The 17,877-nt window shown below is 37.5% G+C and overlaps 1 protein-coding gene across 1 annotated transcript in view; it reads right to left on the reverse strand.

Annotated features, from left to right (window-relative positions):
• Ccdc178 (coiled-coil domain containing 178) overlaps window positions 1-17,877 on the reverse strand; it is a 394,311-nt gene that overhangs the window by 345,270 nt on the left and 31,164 nt on the right. Inside the window, exons 6-7 of the mRNA XM_046428324.1 lie at window positions 15,536-15,756; window positions 9,581-9,723 (exon numbers count right to left, since the gene is read on the reverse strand). Of these exons, the coding sequence (XP_046284280.1) occupies window positions 9,581-9,723; window positions 15,536-15,756 (364 nt within the window). The remainder of the gene's footprint in view (window positions 1-9,580; window positions 9,724-15,535; window positions 15,757-17,877) is intronic.

Raw genomic sequence — 17,877 nt, forward strand, 5'->3', positions numbered from 1 at the left:
TATGAGCTCCCATTTTTACCCCATATACAGATTGCAGAATCACATCAGTTACACATCCATTGATTTACATATTGCCATACTAGTGTCTGTTGTGTTCTGCTGCCTTTCCTATCCTCTACTATCCCCCCTCCCCTCCCCTCCCCTCCCCTCCCCTCCCCTCTTCTCTCTCTGCTCCCTCTACTGACATTCGTTTGTCCCCCTTATATTATTTTTCCCCTTCCCCTCACTTCCTCTTGTATGTACTTTTGTATAACTCTGAGGGTCTCCTTCCATTTCCATGCATTTTCCCTTCTCTCTCCCTTTCCCTCCCACCTCTCATCCCTGTTTAATGTTAATCTTCTTCTCCTGCTCTTCGACCCTACTCTGTTCTTAGTTACTCTCCTTATATCAAAGAAGACATTTGGCATTTGTTTTTTAGGGATTGGCTAGCTTCACTTAGCATAATCTGCTCTAATGCCATCCATTTCCCTGTAAATTCTATGATTTTGTCATTTTTTAATGCAGAGTAATACTCCATTGTGTATAAATGCCACATTTTTTTTATCCATTCATCCATTGAAGGGCATCTAGGTTGGTTCCACAGTCTAGCTATTGTGAATTGTGCTGCTATGAACATAGATGTAGCAGTGTCCCTGTAGCATGCTCTTTTTAGGTCTTTAGGGAATAGACCGAGAAGGGGAATAGCTGGGTCAAATGGTGGCTCCATTCCCAGCTTTCCAAGAAATCTCCATACTGCTTTCCAAATTGGCTGCACCAATTTGCAGTCCCACCAGCAATGTACAAGTGTACCCTTTTCCCCACATCCTCGCCAGCACTTGTTGTTGTTTGACTTCATAATGGCTGCCAATCTAACTGGAGTGAGATGGTATCTTAGGGTGGTTTTGATTTGCATTTCTCTGACTGCTAGAGATGGTGAGCATTTTTTCATGTACTTGTTGATTGACTGTATGTCCTCCTCTGAGAAGTGTCTGTTCAGGTCCTTGGCCCATTTGTTGATTGGGTTGTTTGTTCTCTTATTGTCTAATTTTTTGAGTTCTTTGTATACTCTGGATATTAGGGCTCTATCTGAAGTGTGAGGAGTAAAGATTTGTTCCCAGGATGTAGGCTCTCTATTTACCTCTCTTATTGTATCTTTTGCTGAGAAAAAACTTTTTAGTTTGAGTAAGTCCCATTTGTTGATTCTAGTTATTAACTTTTGTGCTATGGGTGTCCTATTGAGGAATTTGGAGCCCGACCCCACAGTATGTAGATCGTAGCCAACTTTTTCTTCTATCAGACGGCGTGTCTCTGATTTGATATCAAGCTCCTTGATCCATTTTGAATTCACTTTTGTGCATGGCGAGAGAAAGGGATTCAGTTTCATTTTGTTGCATATGGATTTCCAGTTTTCCCAGCACCATTTGTTGAAGATGCTATCCTTCCTCCATTGCATGCTTTTAGCCCCTTTATCAAATATAAGGTAGTTGTAGTTTTGTGGATTGGTTTCTGTGTCCTCTATTCTGTACCATTGGTCCACCCGCCTGTTTTGGTACCAGTACCATGCTGTTTTTGTTACTATTGCTCTGTAGTATAGTTTGAAGTCTGGTATCGCTATACCGCCTGATTCACCCTTCCTGCTTAGCATTGTTTTTGCTATTCTGGGTTTTTTGTTTTTCCATATGAATTTCATGATTGCTTTCTCTATTTCTACAAGAAATGCCGTTGGGATTTTGATTGGCATTGCATTAAACCTATAGAGAACTTTTGGTAATATCGCCATTTTGATGATGTTAGTTCTGCCTATCCATGAACAGGGTATATTTTTCCATCTTCTAAGATCTTCTTCTATTTCTCTCTTTAGGGTTCTGTAGTTTTCATTGTATAAGTCTTTCACCTCTTTTGTTAGGTTGATTCCCAAGTATTTTATTTTTTTGGAAGATATTGTGAATGGAGTGGTTGTCCTCATTTCCATTTCAGAGGATTTGTCACTGATATACAGGAATGCCTTTGATTTATGCGTGTTGATTTTATATCCTGCCACTTTGCTGAATTCATTTATTAGCTCTAATAGTTTCTTTGTAGACCCTTTTGGGTCTGCTAGGTATAGAATCATGTCATCTGCAAATAGTGATAATTTAAGTTCTTCTTTTCCTATTTTGATGCCTTTAATTTCTTTTGTCTGTCTAATTGCTCTGGCCAGTGTTTCGAGAACTATGTTGAACAGAAGTGGAGAGAGAGGGCATCCCTGTCTTGTTCCAGATTTTAGAGGGAATGCCTTCAATTTTTCTCCATTCAGAATGATGCTAGCCTGAGGCTTAGCATAGATTGCTTTTACAATATTGAGGTATGTTCCTGTTATCCCTAGTTTTTCTAGAGTTTTGAACATAAAGGGATGCTGTACTTTGTCAAATGCTTTTTCCGCATCTATCGAGATGATCATATGATTCTTATTTTTAAGTCTATTGATGTGGTGAATAACATTTATTGATTTCCGTATATTGAACCAGCCTTGCATCCCTGGGATGAATCCTACTTGATCATGGTGCACAATTTTTTTGATAAGTTTTTGTATCCGAGTGGCCAGAATTTTATTGAGGATTTTTGCATCTAGGTTCATTAGAGATATTGGTCTGTAGTTTTCTTTCTTTGAAGTGTCTTTGTCTGGTTTAGGTATCAGGGTGATGTTGGCCTCGTAGAATGAATTTGGAAGTTCTCCCTCTTTTTCTATTTCCCGAAGTAGCTTGAAAAGTATTGGTATTAGTTCTTCTTTAAAGGTTTTGTAAAACTCTGCTGTATACCCATCTGGTCCTGGGCTTTTCTTAGTTGGTAGTCTTTTGATGGTTTCTTCTATTTCCTCAATTGATATTGGTCTGTTTAGGTTGTCTATATCCTCCTGACTCAATCTGGGCAGATCATATGACTTAAGAAATTTATCTATGCCTTCACTATCTTCTAATTTATTGGAGTATAAGGATTCAAAATAGTTTTTGATTATCTTCTGTATTTCTGAAGTGTCTGTTGTGATATTGCCTCTTTCATCCCGTATGTTAGTAATTTGAGTTTTCTCTCTTCTTCTCTTCGCTAGCATGGCTAAGGGTCTGTCGATTTTGTTTATTTTTTCAAAGAACCAACTTTTAGTTTTGTCAATTTTTTCAATTGTTTCTTTTGTTTCGATTTCATTAATTTCAGCTCTGATTTTAATTATTTCTTGCCTTCTACTTCTTTTGCTGTTGCTTTGCTCTTCTTTTTCTAGGATTTTGAGATGAAGTATGAGATCATTTATTTCTTGGTTTTTTCTTTTTTTAAGGAATGAACTCCAAGCAATGAATTTTCCTCTTAGAACTGCTTTCAATGTGTCCCATAGATTCCGATATGTTGTGTCAGTGTTTTCATTAATCTCTAAGAATTTTTTAATTTCCTCCTTGATGTCTTCTATAACCCATTGATCATTCAGTAACCTATTGTTCATTCTCCAAGTGATGTATTCTTTTCCCTTCCTTCTTTTATCGTTGATTTTCAGTTCCATTCCATTATGATCAGATAGGATGCATGGTATTATCTCTACTCCTTTGTATTGTCTAAGAGTTTCCCTGTGACATAATATATGATCTATTTTTGAGAAGGATCCATGTGCTGCTGAGAAAAAAGTGTAACTGCTTGATGTTGGGTGGTATACTCTATATATGTCAATTAAGTCTAGGTTATTAATTGTGTTATTGAGTTCTATAGTTTCCTTATTCAACTTTTGTTTGGAAGATCTGTCCAGTGGTGATAGAGGTGTGTTGAAGTCTCCCATGATTATTGTATGGTGGTCTATTAGACTCTTGAACTTGAGTAGAGTTTGTTTGATGAACATAGCTGCACCATTGTTTGGGGCATATATATTTATGATTGTTATGTCTTGTTGGTGTATGGTTCCCTTGAGCAGTATGTAGTATCCCTCTTTATCCCTTTTGATTAACTTTGGCTTGAAATCTATTTTATTTGATATGAGTATGGATACTCCTGCTTGTTTCCGAAGTCCATATGAGTGATATGATTTTTCCCAACCTTTCACCTTCAGCCTATGTATGTCTTTTCCTATCAAATGCGTCTCCTGTAGGCAGCATATTGTTGGGTCTTGTTTTGTGACCCATTCTACTAGCCTGTGTCTCTTGATTGGTGAGTTTAAGCCATTAACATTTAGGGTTATTATTGAGATATGGGTTGTTCTTCCAGCCATATTTGTTTATTTATGTTACTAAACATGGTTTGTTTTCCTCTTTGATTATTTTCCCCCCTTTAGTGTCCTACCTCCCACTGTTGGTTTTCATTGTTATTTTCCATTTCCTCTTCCTGTAATGTTTTGCCAAGGATGTTTTGAAGAGATGGTTTTCTAGCTGCAAATTCTTTTAACTTTTGTTTATCGTGGAAGGTTTTAATTTCATCTTCCATCCTGAAGCTTAATTTCGCTGGAAACACAATTCTTGGTTGGAACCCATTTTCTTTCAGTGTTTGAAATATGTTATTCCAGGATCTTCTAGCTTTCAGAGTCTGTGTTGAAAGATCAGCTGTTATCCTGATTGGCTTACCCCTAAATGTGATCTGCTTCCTTTCTCTTGTAGCTTTTAAAATTCTCTCCTTATTCTGTATGTTGGGCATCTTCATTATAATGTGTCTAGGTGTGGGTCTCTTATGATTTTGCACATTCGGCGTCCTGTAGGCTTCTAGGATTTGGGGTTCTGTCTCATTCTTCAAGTCTGGGAAGTTTTCTCGTATTATTTCATTGAATAGATTGCTCAATCCTTTGGTTTGAAACTCTGTCCCTTCCTGTATCCCAATGACTCTTAAATTTGGTCTCTTGATGTTATCCCATATTTCTTGGATGTTCTGCTCATGGTTTCTTAACAGTCTTGCTGAGCTGTCTATGTTCTTTTCAAGTTGAAATACTTTATCTTCATTGTCTGATGTTCTGTCTTCTAAGTGTTCTACTCTGCTGGTAGTATTCTCAATTGAGTTTTTAAGTTGGCTTATTGCTTCCTGCATTTCTAGGATTTCTGTTTGTTTGTTTTTTATAACCTCTATTTCCCTGTGTAGTTGATCTTTTGCTTCTTGGATTTGTTTATGTAATTCATTGTTGAAGTGATCTTTCATTGTCTGATTTTGCTGTCTGATGTCTTCCTTGAGACTCCAGATCATCTGAAGCATGTATATCCTGAATTCTTTATCTGACATTCCATCTGCTGCAGCTATTACCTCTTCTAACGTTGAGTTGACCTGCATTGCTTGTGGTCCTTTCTTTCCTTGTCTCTTCATACTGTTCGCGTTCCTTTCTACTTAGTGAAACTGTTGTGCTATTGAATTTTCCCCCTATATATTTATATTGGTCTTGTATAGTTGCAAAGTCTCCCTCGCAGGCGCGGGCGGCGGTTCTGTCCCTCTGCGGGCCGCTAGGCTTGTTCTGTGGGTGGTCACAGTTCTGTCTACTTTGCAGGTGCAGGCAGCGGCACTGCCCCTCTGCAGGCCTCTGGGGCTGTACTGCCAGTGGGTCGCAGGTCCACCTACCTTGCAGGTGCGGGGGGGGGGGCGGCTCTACCCTTCCTCAGGCCACTGGGCCTGTTCTGTCTCTCGGTTGCAGGTCTGGCCTGTTCTGATGGTGGTCACAGTTCCACCTACCTGGCAGGCGCGGGGGGTGGGGGGCGGCTCTGCCCCCCAGCAGGCCCCTGGGCCTGCTCTGTGCGTGGTCACAGTTCCCTCTACCTTGCCGGTGCAGGGGGAGGGGGCGGCTCTGCCTCTCAGCCAGCCGCTGCTCCTCTTCTGCAGGTGGGTCGCAGGCCCACCTACCTTGCAGGAGTGATTGGAAGCTCTGTCCCGCCGCGGGCCGCTGGGCCTTTTCTGTCCGTGGTCACAGTTCCCCTACCTGGCAGGCGCGGGGGCTGGGGGGCGGCTCTGCCCCTCAGCAGGCCGCTGGGCCTGCTCTGTGCGTGGTCACAGTTCCCTCTACTTTGCCGGCGCAGGGGGAGGGGGCGGCTCTGCCTCTCAGCAGGTCGCTGCTCCTCTTCTGCAGGTGGGTCGCAGGCCCGCCCACCTTGCAGGAGTGATTGGAAGCTCTGTCCCACCGCGGGCCACTGGGCCTTTTCTGTCGGTGGTCACCTGGCAGGGGCGGGGGATGGGGGGTGGCTCTGCCCCTCAGCAGGCCGCTGGGCCTGCTCTGTGCGTGGTCACAGTTCCCTCTACTTTGCCGGCGCAGGGGGAGGGGGCGGCTCTGCCTCTCAGCAGGTCGCTGCTCCTCTTTAGCAGGTGGATCGCAGGCCCGCCTACCTTGCAGGAGTGATTGGAAGCTCTGTCCCGCTGCGGGCCACTGGGCCTTTTCTGTCCGTGGTCACAGTTCCCCTACCTGGCAGGCGCGGGGGGTGGGGGCGGCTCTGCCCCTCAGCAGGCCGCTGGGCCTTTTCTGTCCATGGTCACAGTTCCCTCTACCTTCGCATATATGGTTTTAATTCCTCATTCCTATCTACATCCACTTGGTTTTTCATGTCACCTGGAAGGGTCCTCTAACTATGCCTTTGGGCTCAGCATTTGACTTACCATTTCCTTTTTATTTTAGCAACTGTAATGCAAACAGAAGCTTATGAAGTTCATGTGTTGCTGCGCTTGGCTTTCTCTATAGTCTCTTATTATAACAAGAACAAGAAAGAATTTTGGAGAAACATGGCCTATAGCCAAATCTCCCCAGTTATTTCAACTAAGGCTTCCCTACATCAGCAGGAAGCTATCCGAGCCCAACAACAACAATAATAATTAATTAATAATGTACTAACTATAGCTATTAAGAAAACAATGAGCTTAAAGATGGTAGAATAGAGGCTGTTACTTTCCAAGCTGCTCTGTGGTATGAGTCCAGGAAAGTGGGAAAACAGCTTCTCTTTGAGGTGGGTGAAAAGAGAAATCTTACTGAGATCTGACACTGGACTCCCCAAACAGCGTAGGGACTCAGAAGTTTGGTTAGAATAAAATTTTTTAAAAGTTAAAATTTCTTTAACTGTGACCACTGCTGGCACAGGTGACCACCAATACAGATCCACCATAGGAGACTAAGAAAACCTGCATTTCAGGTTGCACTGTGGTATGTCCTGAAATGGAGAAATTAGTGATCAAGGACACTGTCAAAATGCTCCAGTGGGTGAACTACAATTTATTCTCATGTGGGAAATATGCTGCAGGGCTCCCAGGAGCCCATGGAGAGTTAAAGAGTCACCATCTATTCCCATTATACTATGGAGGCCAGTGGGTATGGGTCCAAACCCAGGCACCCAGACTTGTGTGATTCCAGGTAGGTCTAAAATCCTGACCTGGCAGAGGCTCATCACACAACCCAGAGTGTGACTAGAAAACCAGGTGAAATTCAGAGTGCTGTAACCAGGGGAATTCAGGACACTCAGACCCAAGAGATCCCGGGTGCCTCTCACCCTGGTTTGCAGGATCAGCAAGGGAGCACTGGGAACCTCATGGGGATGGGGGAGTGAATGTGCACTTGGGACTGAGTCCAAGAGGCCAGGATACAGGTGGCAGAGGGGGTAAAGGACTGGCTTCTCCACTGCACACATAAACTCAGGGAAGACTCCAGGGGTACAGACTCCCAGCAAGGATCACAAGCAGCTGTGCTCCAGTGGTGTGCTGATGGAAAAGATTCAGATCAAAAGGCACCTGGATCTAGCTACACCCAAACTCAGGTTCCAGGAGCTCCGCCTCTGGGAACTTCTCTCATAGAACTCTGGAGTGACCCCCTCACTGTGAGTGGAGCAGACAACACCCTCCAACCCACCCCACCTCGTACTGCCAAGAAGGGAAATTGAGAACAGGCAACTTGACCATGACAGCCTCTGACTACTAATTTTGTGCGCAATACATATCCCAAGAAAAAATGGAAATAAAGACAATCAGAAACAGACAGAATTCCAAGAGTCAAAGAAGGTGTCAGTCAGTATTCCAGGAAGACATAACAACTTACACTTGTATGCATCTGAGAATATAGCTTCAAAATACATGAAGCAAAAAATGATGGAATCACCAAACATTAGATGGACAGATATACCACCATAGTAGGCGATTTTGTAGTCCTCTCTCAACACTTGAGGGAAAAGTAGTTAAAAAAATCAGTAATAATACAGAATGGTACTTCTCCAAAATCACCCTGGGATCTTTTAAAAGTACAGATCCTTAGTCAGTAGGCTTGGGTTGAGACTGAGATCCTATATTTTGAAAAAGGACCAGAAAATGCTAATGTTGTTGTACAAAAATTAATCTCTATAATAGAAAATTTGACCCCAGAAATAACTGAAAACAATACACTCAACAAGAATAAATGCTGTATTCAATTACACAAGGAATATTTAATAAAATATATTTATATGTATACAGCATATGTATACACATACATATACATGTATGTACATTTCTATCACATGTATACCTGTGTGCGTGTGTATGTGCCATGTCACTGAACCATCTGTTAAGACTTATAATTTTCAGTGGGTTAAATCTATATAATATTCTCTGAGTAAAATACAACTTAATAAGAAAGCAATAATAAAAAGATAATTAGAAACTTACAATGAAAAATTTTAAATACATATATTTAAATACATTTTTCATCACCCACGGGTCAAAAAAATGCATGATGAAAATTAGAAAATATATATGAGATTGAATGATAATGAAAATACAACAGATCTAGTGAGTTACAAAAGAGACTTACCCATTAAATAACAGATAATCTTTAAGTACATGTTGACTATATATTGGATGTGAGGAAATAGAAGAAACTTAACAAAATGATTTTATCTAGTTCATAGAATTTTGTACAAATTGCGTTCCATTTTGCTTATATTTATTTGAAAATCCATAATAAATGAGTTAATTGAAAAAATGAAATTTTGGGCTGAGATTGTGGCTCAATGACAGAGTGCTTGCCTTACACGTATGAGGCACTGGGTTCGATCCTCAGTACCAATATAAATAAATAAATAAATAAAGGTATTGTGTCCATCTATAACTAAAAAATATTTTTTTAAAAAAAGTGTAATTTTATGATGACACCCAGAGCCATAAAGAATTTAAAGCCAATGAAAGCACGTGGAAGAAAATCAGCAAGTACAAATACATCAAAAATAATTGTAAGATAAAAGTACTCAATTAATAATGTGCCAATATAATTAATACATAAACTTTTAAATACTCCATTTTATTATTAAGCAAATAAAGTTAAATAAGTGCTACATTTATAATTAATGCATTAGTATGTAATATTTATTTTACTAATATCCCCCATTTTTAAAAATACAAGGTAGTCATTTTTGTACATGGATAGCAGAGATATAGATTGCTGATATCCTTAGACAAGTTGGCAATCTATATGAAAAACTTGAAAATGATAGACATATACTGCTTTAGGAATTTACATAAATTTGCATATATAAAATATACATATTTAAACTTATATATAAGCTTGTTGATAAGCAAGATATTCTTTTTATCTGAAATTTTTTAAACAGTAATATAACATTTTTAATTAGAATTTTATTTCTAAATGCTATAGGTAGCATTTGTGCAAAATTCTTACTTGTAGTTCTCTATGCTTGCTTTATCACAGGAAATATCTTTTTCCATTTCTTCTTTAGCTTGTTTAGCTTTCAATTTGGCATTTTCAAAGGCATCTTTAGCTTCTTCAAGTGTTTCATGAACTTGTCTGAACATTTCCATTACCTGGATGTAGAAAGTACTTTTTAAACATATTAACTTAATGGTTAATTAAAAGAAAGAACTTTAACTTAGGGAACTTGTTACTTACATAAAAAGTTCTTCATACACATTTTCTTCCCATATTTAGTCTACTGTTTCAAAAGTGGAGTTTCAGGTTGCTTTTACCCTGGTGGGCATCCACACTATAAGTTATTGACAAAATAACCTCAATATCCAGATTAACATGTCCAAAATAAAATCATTGTCTTTTCACCTTCCAAAACAGTTGTTCTCATTGTGCAAATAATATTTCATTGTACAGCAATATGAGAAAAAAGATGAATAAAGAAAATAAAAGCACCTGTACTTCCTTCAACCGGAAATAACCATTGTTATCTCAGTGTAATAGTTAAAAATATTTAACTTTTTTGGCGGGGGGTATTGAGGATTGAACTCAGGGGCACTCAACTACTGAGCCACACCCCCAGCTCTATTTTGTATTTTATTTAGAGACAGGATCTCACTGAATTGCTTAGTGCCTTGCTTTTGCTGAGGCTGGCTTTGAACTTGTGATCCCCCTGCTTCAGCCTCCCAAGCCACTGGGATTACAGGCATGTGCCACCATACCTCACAAAATATTTAATTCTTAACCGGTTTCATCCATTAACAAACTTCATAAACAGTCCCCTTTCCCTCTGCAACACGCCCTTCTGTGTCTCTGTCTATCTATCATCTATGTACCTATCTCTGAAACACATCATTTTTATATACTCTTCCCTTACACACACATTGTACCTCCCTCAGCTCATTGTCAATTATGTGTACATCATGCACAACTTGATGTGCACAACATAGGAGCGGTGCATAGCCTAAACATTACTGTGATGGAAGACTCATTAGTAAACTGCACTACCTTCAACATTTCCCTCAACTGTATTGTTAAAGGAAAAGACACCAAGAAGCTAAGGCTTTTTGTAAATATTGGTTGCTATCTTACTCTCCAGAAAAGGGCTAACAACTTGCATTCTTACCAACAGAACAAGAGGGAACCATGTTTCAAAATCCTTTCCAACATTTTAAATAAATTTTTTCTAAAAGAGTTTTCAAATTGACAGATTGAAGAGGTTGTCCATGTAAATTTTATTAGAGTTTGATTATTTCTTTATATAAAAATTTTGGAATGTCTGACTTTCTTTTATTATAGAAAGCCTTATATATATATATATATATATATATATATATATATATATATTTATATATTTATATATATATATATATATATTTATATATATATATTTATATATATATATTCTAAGATATGTGTGTATATATACACACACATAGAGAGAAAAAGTATATATCATATCTTTATTTTTGTCACTAAGAATTTATAATTGTAGTCTTACATGTCTACCTTTATGCATTTCTTAATAAATATTTAATGACTACTATTTATAATATAAAATTTCCATTTGTATTCCTAACTATTTATTGACAATATGGAGAAAGATTATTCATGTTTGTAAATGGGGACTAAAATAAACCCATCTCTATCTTTCTCTCCTTCTCTCCTATTGGTTCTGTTTCTCTGAAGAACCCTAATACAGATACCTTGAACCTAACAACTCTCCTTCTACTGTTCTCACATCTCTGGGCCACTCCCTGTATCCTGCATTCCTGGTCTTACCCACCTTCTAGATATTCAGGGGCCAAAATGAATGAGAGTCTTGCCTTCTGCAGTGGGACCCAGGGACTGTGATGAAACTATCTATTACGGGTGGACACCAGAGGGAAAGTCATTCCCCACAATGCTGATGGGGTGCTATTACAAAAGGTTATAAATGCCATGCACGAAACACGAAACCTCCACAACAGAGTGGAAGAAAAATGATTCCTTAGAAAAAGAAAATATTTTTCATTTATAAAACAAGCATAACTGACAAGATTCAAAAATGAAAAGCAGAATTATGAACAATGATAGGATCAACCCCTCCTCAGAGAGAAAGAGTCTCTGTAGGAAGAGACTGAAGGAAGGTAGGATAGAATAGTTCTTCAGAGCACAAGTTCTGTAGCAGGAGTCCTTGTGTTCAATCCCTCTTGTGTGTATTATTTAGATCTTGTGTAATTTTTTTAAACCTTTGTGCCACCGGTTTTCATTTTCAAAATGAATGTAATAATAGCGCCTGTATTCACATGTGTGGATGAATGAGACACATAGAGATGAAGCAGAACATAACAAAACTCATCAGATATTATAGACAGTTGTGTTCATAGGGAAATTCATAGCTATAGACATTTACATTTAAAAAGAAAGATCCTATTCCCATAACCTACAAAAACCCCCAGCAAAAACAAACAACACAAAAAAAACAAAAAAAAAACAAAACAAAAAAAAAAAAAACCAAGAAAAAGGGTAGCAAGCTAAACCCAAAAGCAGAAGAAAGGAAACGATAAAGATCAGAGTAGAGACAAAATGGAGAATAGGAAAACAATAGAGTTAATAAATATCAAAAGTTGGTGTTTGAAAAGCTAAAATTTGCAAAAATTTAGTTAGACCAATCTAGAAAAAAAAATAAAGAAAGAAACTCAAATTACTAAAATTAGAAATGTGACAACCCAATTGTCTACCATGCCAGACCTTTATCACATTGTGACATAGTAGAACTAGTCCCAAGCATTATTTAGGCATTGTGTAATTTCAATAGGTTTCTGGCAAATGCCTCAAAATTGGGTCAAGACAGCACATTAAAAAAAAATCAAATGATATTATAAAAAAAACACCGTAAACTTTATATAGGATGGACAGAGAGCCTGAGAGAGAAGGCTGCCTTCCAAGTAGGCCACTGGGCCCCTCATTCCCTTTCCTAGAATTACCTAGAATTGTCTGCTGTGTGAGGTTAGCAGATGCAGACTGCAACTAGAATTCCAAAACGGGAAGAAAAAAGAAAGTGGTGGGGGAGAGACAAAACAAACAAACTTACAAACAAAAGCAAAAATATCACAATACAGGGGGAGGAAGTAAGTTGAGTTGTTCCCTTGGGTAAAGAACTCTTGGAATGTCTTGCCTCACAGATACCCAAAATGTAAATCAAGGTCACACATGTCTACCCACATTAAGCCTTCACTGGGACACTCCTTATTCCCTTCAGAATTCCGGACATTACACATTTTACTTCTTAGAATCCACGGTGTGTTATATTTTCTTACCTGGTTTTGAGGCCTGGGCTAACCTCTGGCCATTCCTCTCTGTGGGCAATGCATTAAATCTGCACCCCCAACCACTTCCTGAGTTCTCACATTCTGGGTCACTATATACACGCCCGTCCTATTCTCTAACAGGCCCCAGACAAGTAGGGAGAGCCTACATTCTGGAGCCCACTGAAATTACTCAAACTAGCCACTCCATGGGGTTCACATGATTATAGAGGTACAAGTCTAAAATCTGTAGTGTGAGCTGACAGGCTGGAGACCCAGGCAAAATTTACAGTCTAAATCCAAAAGTAGTGCGCTGATAGAACTCCTTGCTGCTCAGAGTAGGTCAATATTATGTTAAGGAATTTAATTCATTGGATAAGGCTCACCCACATTATGAAGGGTAATTATTCTAAATCCACTGACTTAAATGTTAATCTTATCCAAAAAACTTCTTAACTGAAACATCCACAATGTTTTGCCAAAAATCTGGGCCCTGTGGCCCCACCAGGTTGACACATAAAATTAACCATCGTAGTGACTCTGATAGGCTTTACACAAAGTTTGCTATTTTCCTGGTGTGCTAGGTGAATTTGTGCTTTTCTTCTACCCTACATCCTGCCTAGTCTTAAAATCATCCAAAAACTCTGCTTTCTCCTGCCTACAACATTGCCAAGTTCCTCTATCAGAGAAAAGCACACTAAAACAACAAAGGGATACTAATTTAAACACATGTGGGCAAATTTTTTAAAGTATGACAATAAAAATGTTGACAAAATATGAGTTCTAAAATTAGTTAGGATGCATTTAGCTGGAAGTAACAGAAATAAGCCAAGTAAGTTGCTTACTTGAGAATGCAGTTGTACGTTTTTTTTCACAGAAATGGATTCAAGTTCCCCTCTGCCTTTTTGTCTGTCCAGCCATCTCTACAACTGGCTTCCATTCCTAAAATTGTTCCATGCCATACAATGGAAATTAGAGCTGTAGCTATCATATAGGTTCTAGGTTGCTGGAAAGTGGAGAAAAATTCTAAAAGGTGCTTCCTTTGAGTGAGTTGTCCATTTCAAATATTTTTCATAGAAACTCCATCCAATGATTTCTACGTCTGTATCATTAGAACACAATGGGAAAAAGGAGGAACTGGGAAATAATTTGACACATTGTGTTCCAGCCATGCAGAGATGAGTTACTAAGAAAGGACGGGAATTTGGAGCCACAGTGGAAACATGAGACGTCTTTGGCACTGTCACTTCTAGAGTAATGTGAATTGTTACAGATACTCCAAGGAGAAACTTGGTATTATCCATAAAATCAAAAATAAATATAATCCATATCCTAATAAAGAATACGTAGCTAAGAAAAAATATAATCCATATCCTAGTAAAGAATACGTAGCTACTAGTTAAGAATACGTAGCTAAGAAAAAATTCACATGCACCTAGAGAGGAACCCATTTACAGATGATTATTGTTTCAAGTCAAATCAGCAGTTGTGTCAGCAAAATTTGGAAATAAACGACCAAGAGAGAAAATGCTTAATAATAAATTGTGAGGTATTTTACTTGATGGAACACAGCAAGTAAAATAAGTGAATCAGAGTATCTCAATTGTAGCTTGATTAAACTAAGGCAATGAAAGATTAAAGAACAAGTTGCCCAGTTATAAAATTTGTGATACTATTTATACCATTTAAAGATATAGATTATTTTTAAATTATCTTTATATAAATTATTCAAATTTTTCCTAGAAATAATGAAATTTATATTAGTTATCGTTCAAAAGGAGGATGGAAATGGAACTGCTGAAGTGAACACAAAAGACATGGAAAACTTGTTTTATACACTTTAAAATAATCAAAAATAAATATAACACAAACTTAAGCTTGGTTTTTGTGATAGATATAAATAAATTGTTTTTTTTCTATAATATGATTGCACAATAGGAGAGGTAAATGTTATTTAATCATTAAAGACCACTTCACTTACACTTTTCATCAACAATGAAATCACTGATATATTCTACTTGCATTCTCCCTCAGTTCAATTGTGGCTTTAAAAAATACCAGACTGTCTAGGCACAGTGGCACACACCTGTAATCTCAACACCTGGGAAAGCTGAGGCAGGAGGATCATGAGTTCAAAGCCTGCCTCAACAACTTAGCAAGGCCATAACCAACTTAGCAAGATCCTGTCTCAAAATAAAATATAAAAAAAAAAGGGCTGGGAACTTGGCTCAGTGGTTAAGAGCCCCTGGGTTCTATCCCTGTTTACCCCTGCCCCACCAGTATATATATATGTAAATATATATATATTTATTTATATGTAAAAGAAGTGTATACACACACACACACACACACACACACACACATATATACCAGGCTCTTTTGAATCTCCAAAATGTCATTAGTAAATTGACTAATGTTAATCTCCCTAGGTATAAATATAAATGAAGAAAATATAGATAAAATGTACCAATAGATTGTACTGTATACAGTCTATGAAGTCCTATGAAAAATAAATAGCATGTCAATTTGGAGAAAAAAATATTAAACCTTTTAAAAATATGTTAATTTCTTATGGTAGAAATATTTTTGCATAACCAACCACCAGTTTCTGAGATGCATATCCATGCAGTTATTCATTTACCTCAGCTTCCTTTTGAGAACACTCCTTCAGAGCTTCCACTTCCTGCTGCCGCTTTGATCGCAGTAGAGGGCCATATTGAAGCATGTAGTCGATGTCCCTTTGAACCTTCGCGTTGGCTTCTTCTAGCTTTGTCTTTTGTTTCTCCACATGTTCCAGTTGACGAATTCTGCCTTCCAGATGCCATTGTAATTCCATAATGTCTCTCAAGTAGGCATCATGTTCTAGATGTAGAACAAGAACAAAAGACAATCAGATTTTGAAACAACAGATCCAAAAGGAAATCTTTGAAAATAAATGAGACGTTTTTGCTTCAGAAATTACTTTGTGAATCTTACTAATCTTAAAATCTAAATCTAAAATAAGGATTACTGTAATATTAAATTGTAAAATACAGTGCTTTCTTCATTCATCACTAAACAAATTAAAATGTGTTTTATAAATTAGTAATTGTTTATGTACAAATTACACTCACCATGATCTACAGATATACTGATCATTGTATACCTGCATTCTATGTATGCAACTCCTCCAAAGTGAAAAAATTGCCAAGAGTGGGGGCCTTCTAAAACCACCCACATCTAAAGTGATGAAATTGGAGTTACAAATATCAGAATGGAAAAGGCAAGAATTACTACTGGTGATACAATTATATGACAAAACACAAAAATATCAGCTGAAAATTGTTGAAAAGTTAATAGACAAAATAAATGTTTTCATAAAGAATATCTTGAAAATGATTTTGCAGCAACAAAACTATAAAAAGCTGCGTAAATCTAGTAATAATCTCTACATGAACCAAGAAAGGCCTGAAGGAAGAAAACAACAACGTGCCATCCAACAACTAGAAAATGAATTTGAATCAATGGATAAACATGCTTTGTTTTGTATAAAAATGTTTGAAATTTTTAACATGGAAATTTCCTTTGATTACTTTATAAATTTAATTAAGTCCCTTCAACCAACCAAGGCAATTTTAGGCTAATAAGTTTTCCTCATTGTGTTAACCTCCTAATGTTAAACCAATCTTGCATTTTTGGAATAAAACTAGGCAGGTTAGTTGTTGTTGTTGCTTTTAATCTTTCTAAAGAGATTTATTGATGGAATTTGCTGATGTCTTCACAGGATTATTTTGTACATTTATATTCATGATTAATGCTTATCTGTGAATCTTATTAAATCCAAAAAAAAGTTGTTTTAATATTGCATTATAAAATACATTGTTTCTTCATTCATCGCCGAAGTAATTAAAACATGTTTATAAATTAGTAATTATTTTAGTAAAACTCCACTTTTTTACTGATTCTGGTAAACAAGCTACCCTATGATTCATCTTGCCATTATGGTTCTCCATATTTACTCTTTCCATTAGTGACTTCTTAATGAGCCAATACTTAGCTTTGTGTATCTTCTGATTGTGTATTTTCATTATTTTCCACTTTGTTATATATGTATTTTTCATATTTGTACCATCTTCACCTAATTTTGATTTATAATTTATGCTAGCTTCTTACATAATTTTTCGCTTTCTTTTCTCTAAGACTTTACAGAATTTTGAAATTACATGTAAAGCCCTATCTCTCTAGTGTACATGTATGCTTTTATTTTGTGGGGAAAAAATTTTCAGTTTTTGTGTCAGGAGCTGCCACATAGGAGCTGAGCGCCCCCTAGCTTTGAACAATGGAAATGGGGAGACTGGCTTCCTTGACCTGGAAGCAGGTGGATCCCCATCTCGTTCAGCAGAGAAGCAAAGCTTTGGGAATGGGCTTTACTCAATGGAAGTGGGCTGCCCCTTGTAACATTATCCCTTTGCCTTACATGGATGGAATGTTCTTTCCAACAGCCTCCCCAAAAAAAACCAGGGTTTGAGGGACGCTCTCTCTTTTTCCAACAGACCCCTAAGGTCCAGAGCCATCACAGAACCCAAAGAAAAAGGTACTTTCTGTCTCTGTGTAATTATTTCGTGCCAACACAAATTCACCTGGAGTGACTCTGAAGGGTTTATTTGCGTGTCAGGGCATTTTTGAGTCAAAATCTTTCCATTAATGGCCATGTGAATATTTTGGTTATCATCAATCCATTTTTCTGTGCACTTATTATTCAGTTCATCAAGATTTTAACAATATTCTAATAAATTTGTTCTTAATATCTTCTTTACTATTAATCAGTGCCACATCTCTATGTAATTTCATTCCAAATGTCACTCATGGGTACATCCTCTGTGATTTTGAATGACCTTGGAATTGGTTCTTCATGTTCACTCTTTTCATTAGTCTCTTTTTAATGAGCCAACCTTTACATGTATGTATCTTCTGAATAAAGTATTTTAAATTATTTTTTCCATT

This window comes from Marmota monax, unplaced genomic scaffold (genome assembly GCF_021218885.2).
Source record: "Marmota monax isolate L192 unplaced genomic scaffold, Marmota_monax_Labrador192_F-V1.1 WCK01_AAM20220418_F8-fsc00031, whole genome shotgun sequence".
NCBI lineage: Eukaryota > Metazoa > Chordata > Mammalia > Rodentia > Sciuridae > Marmota > Marmota monax.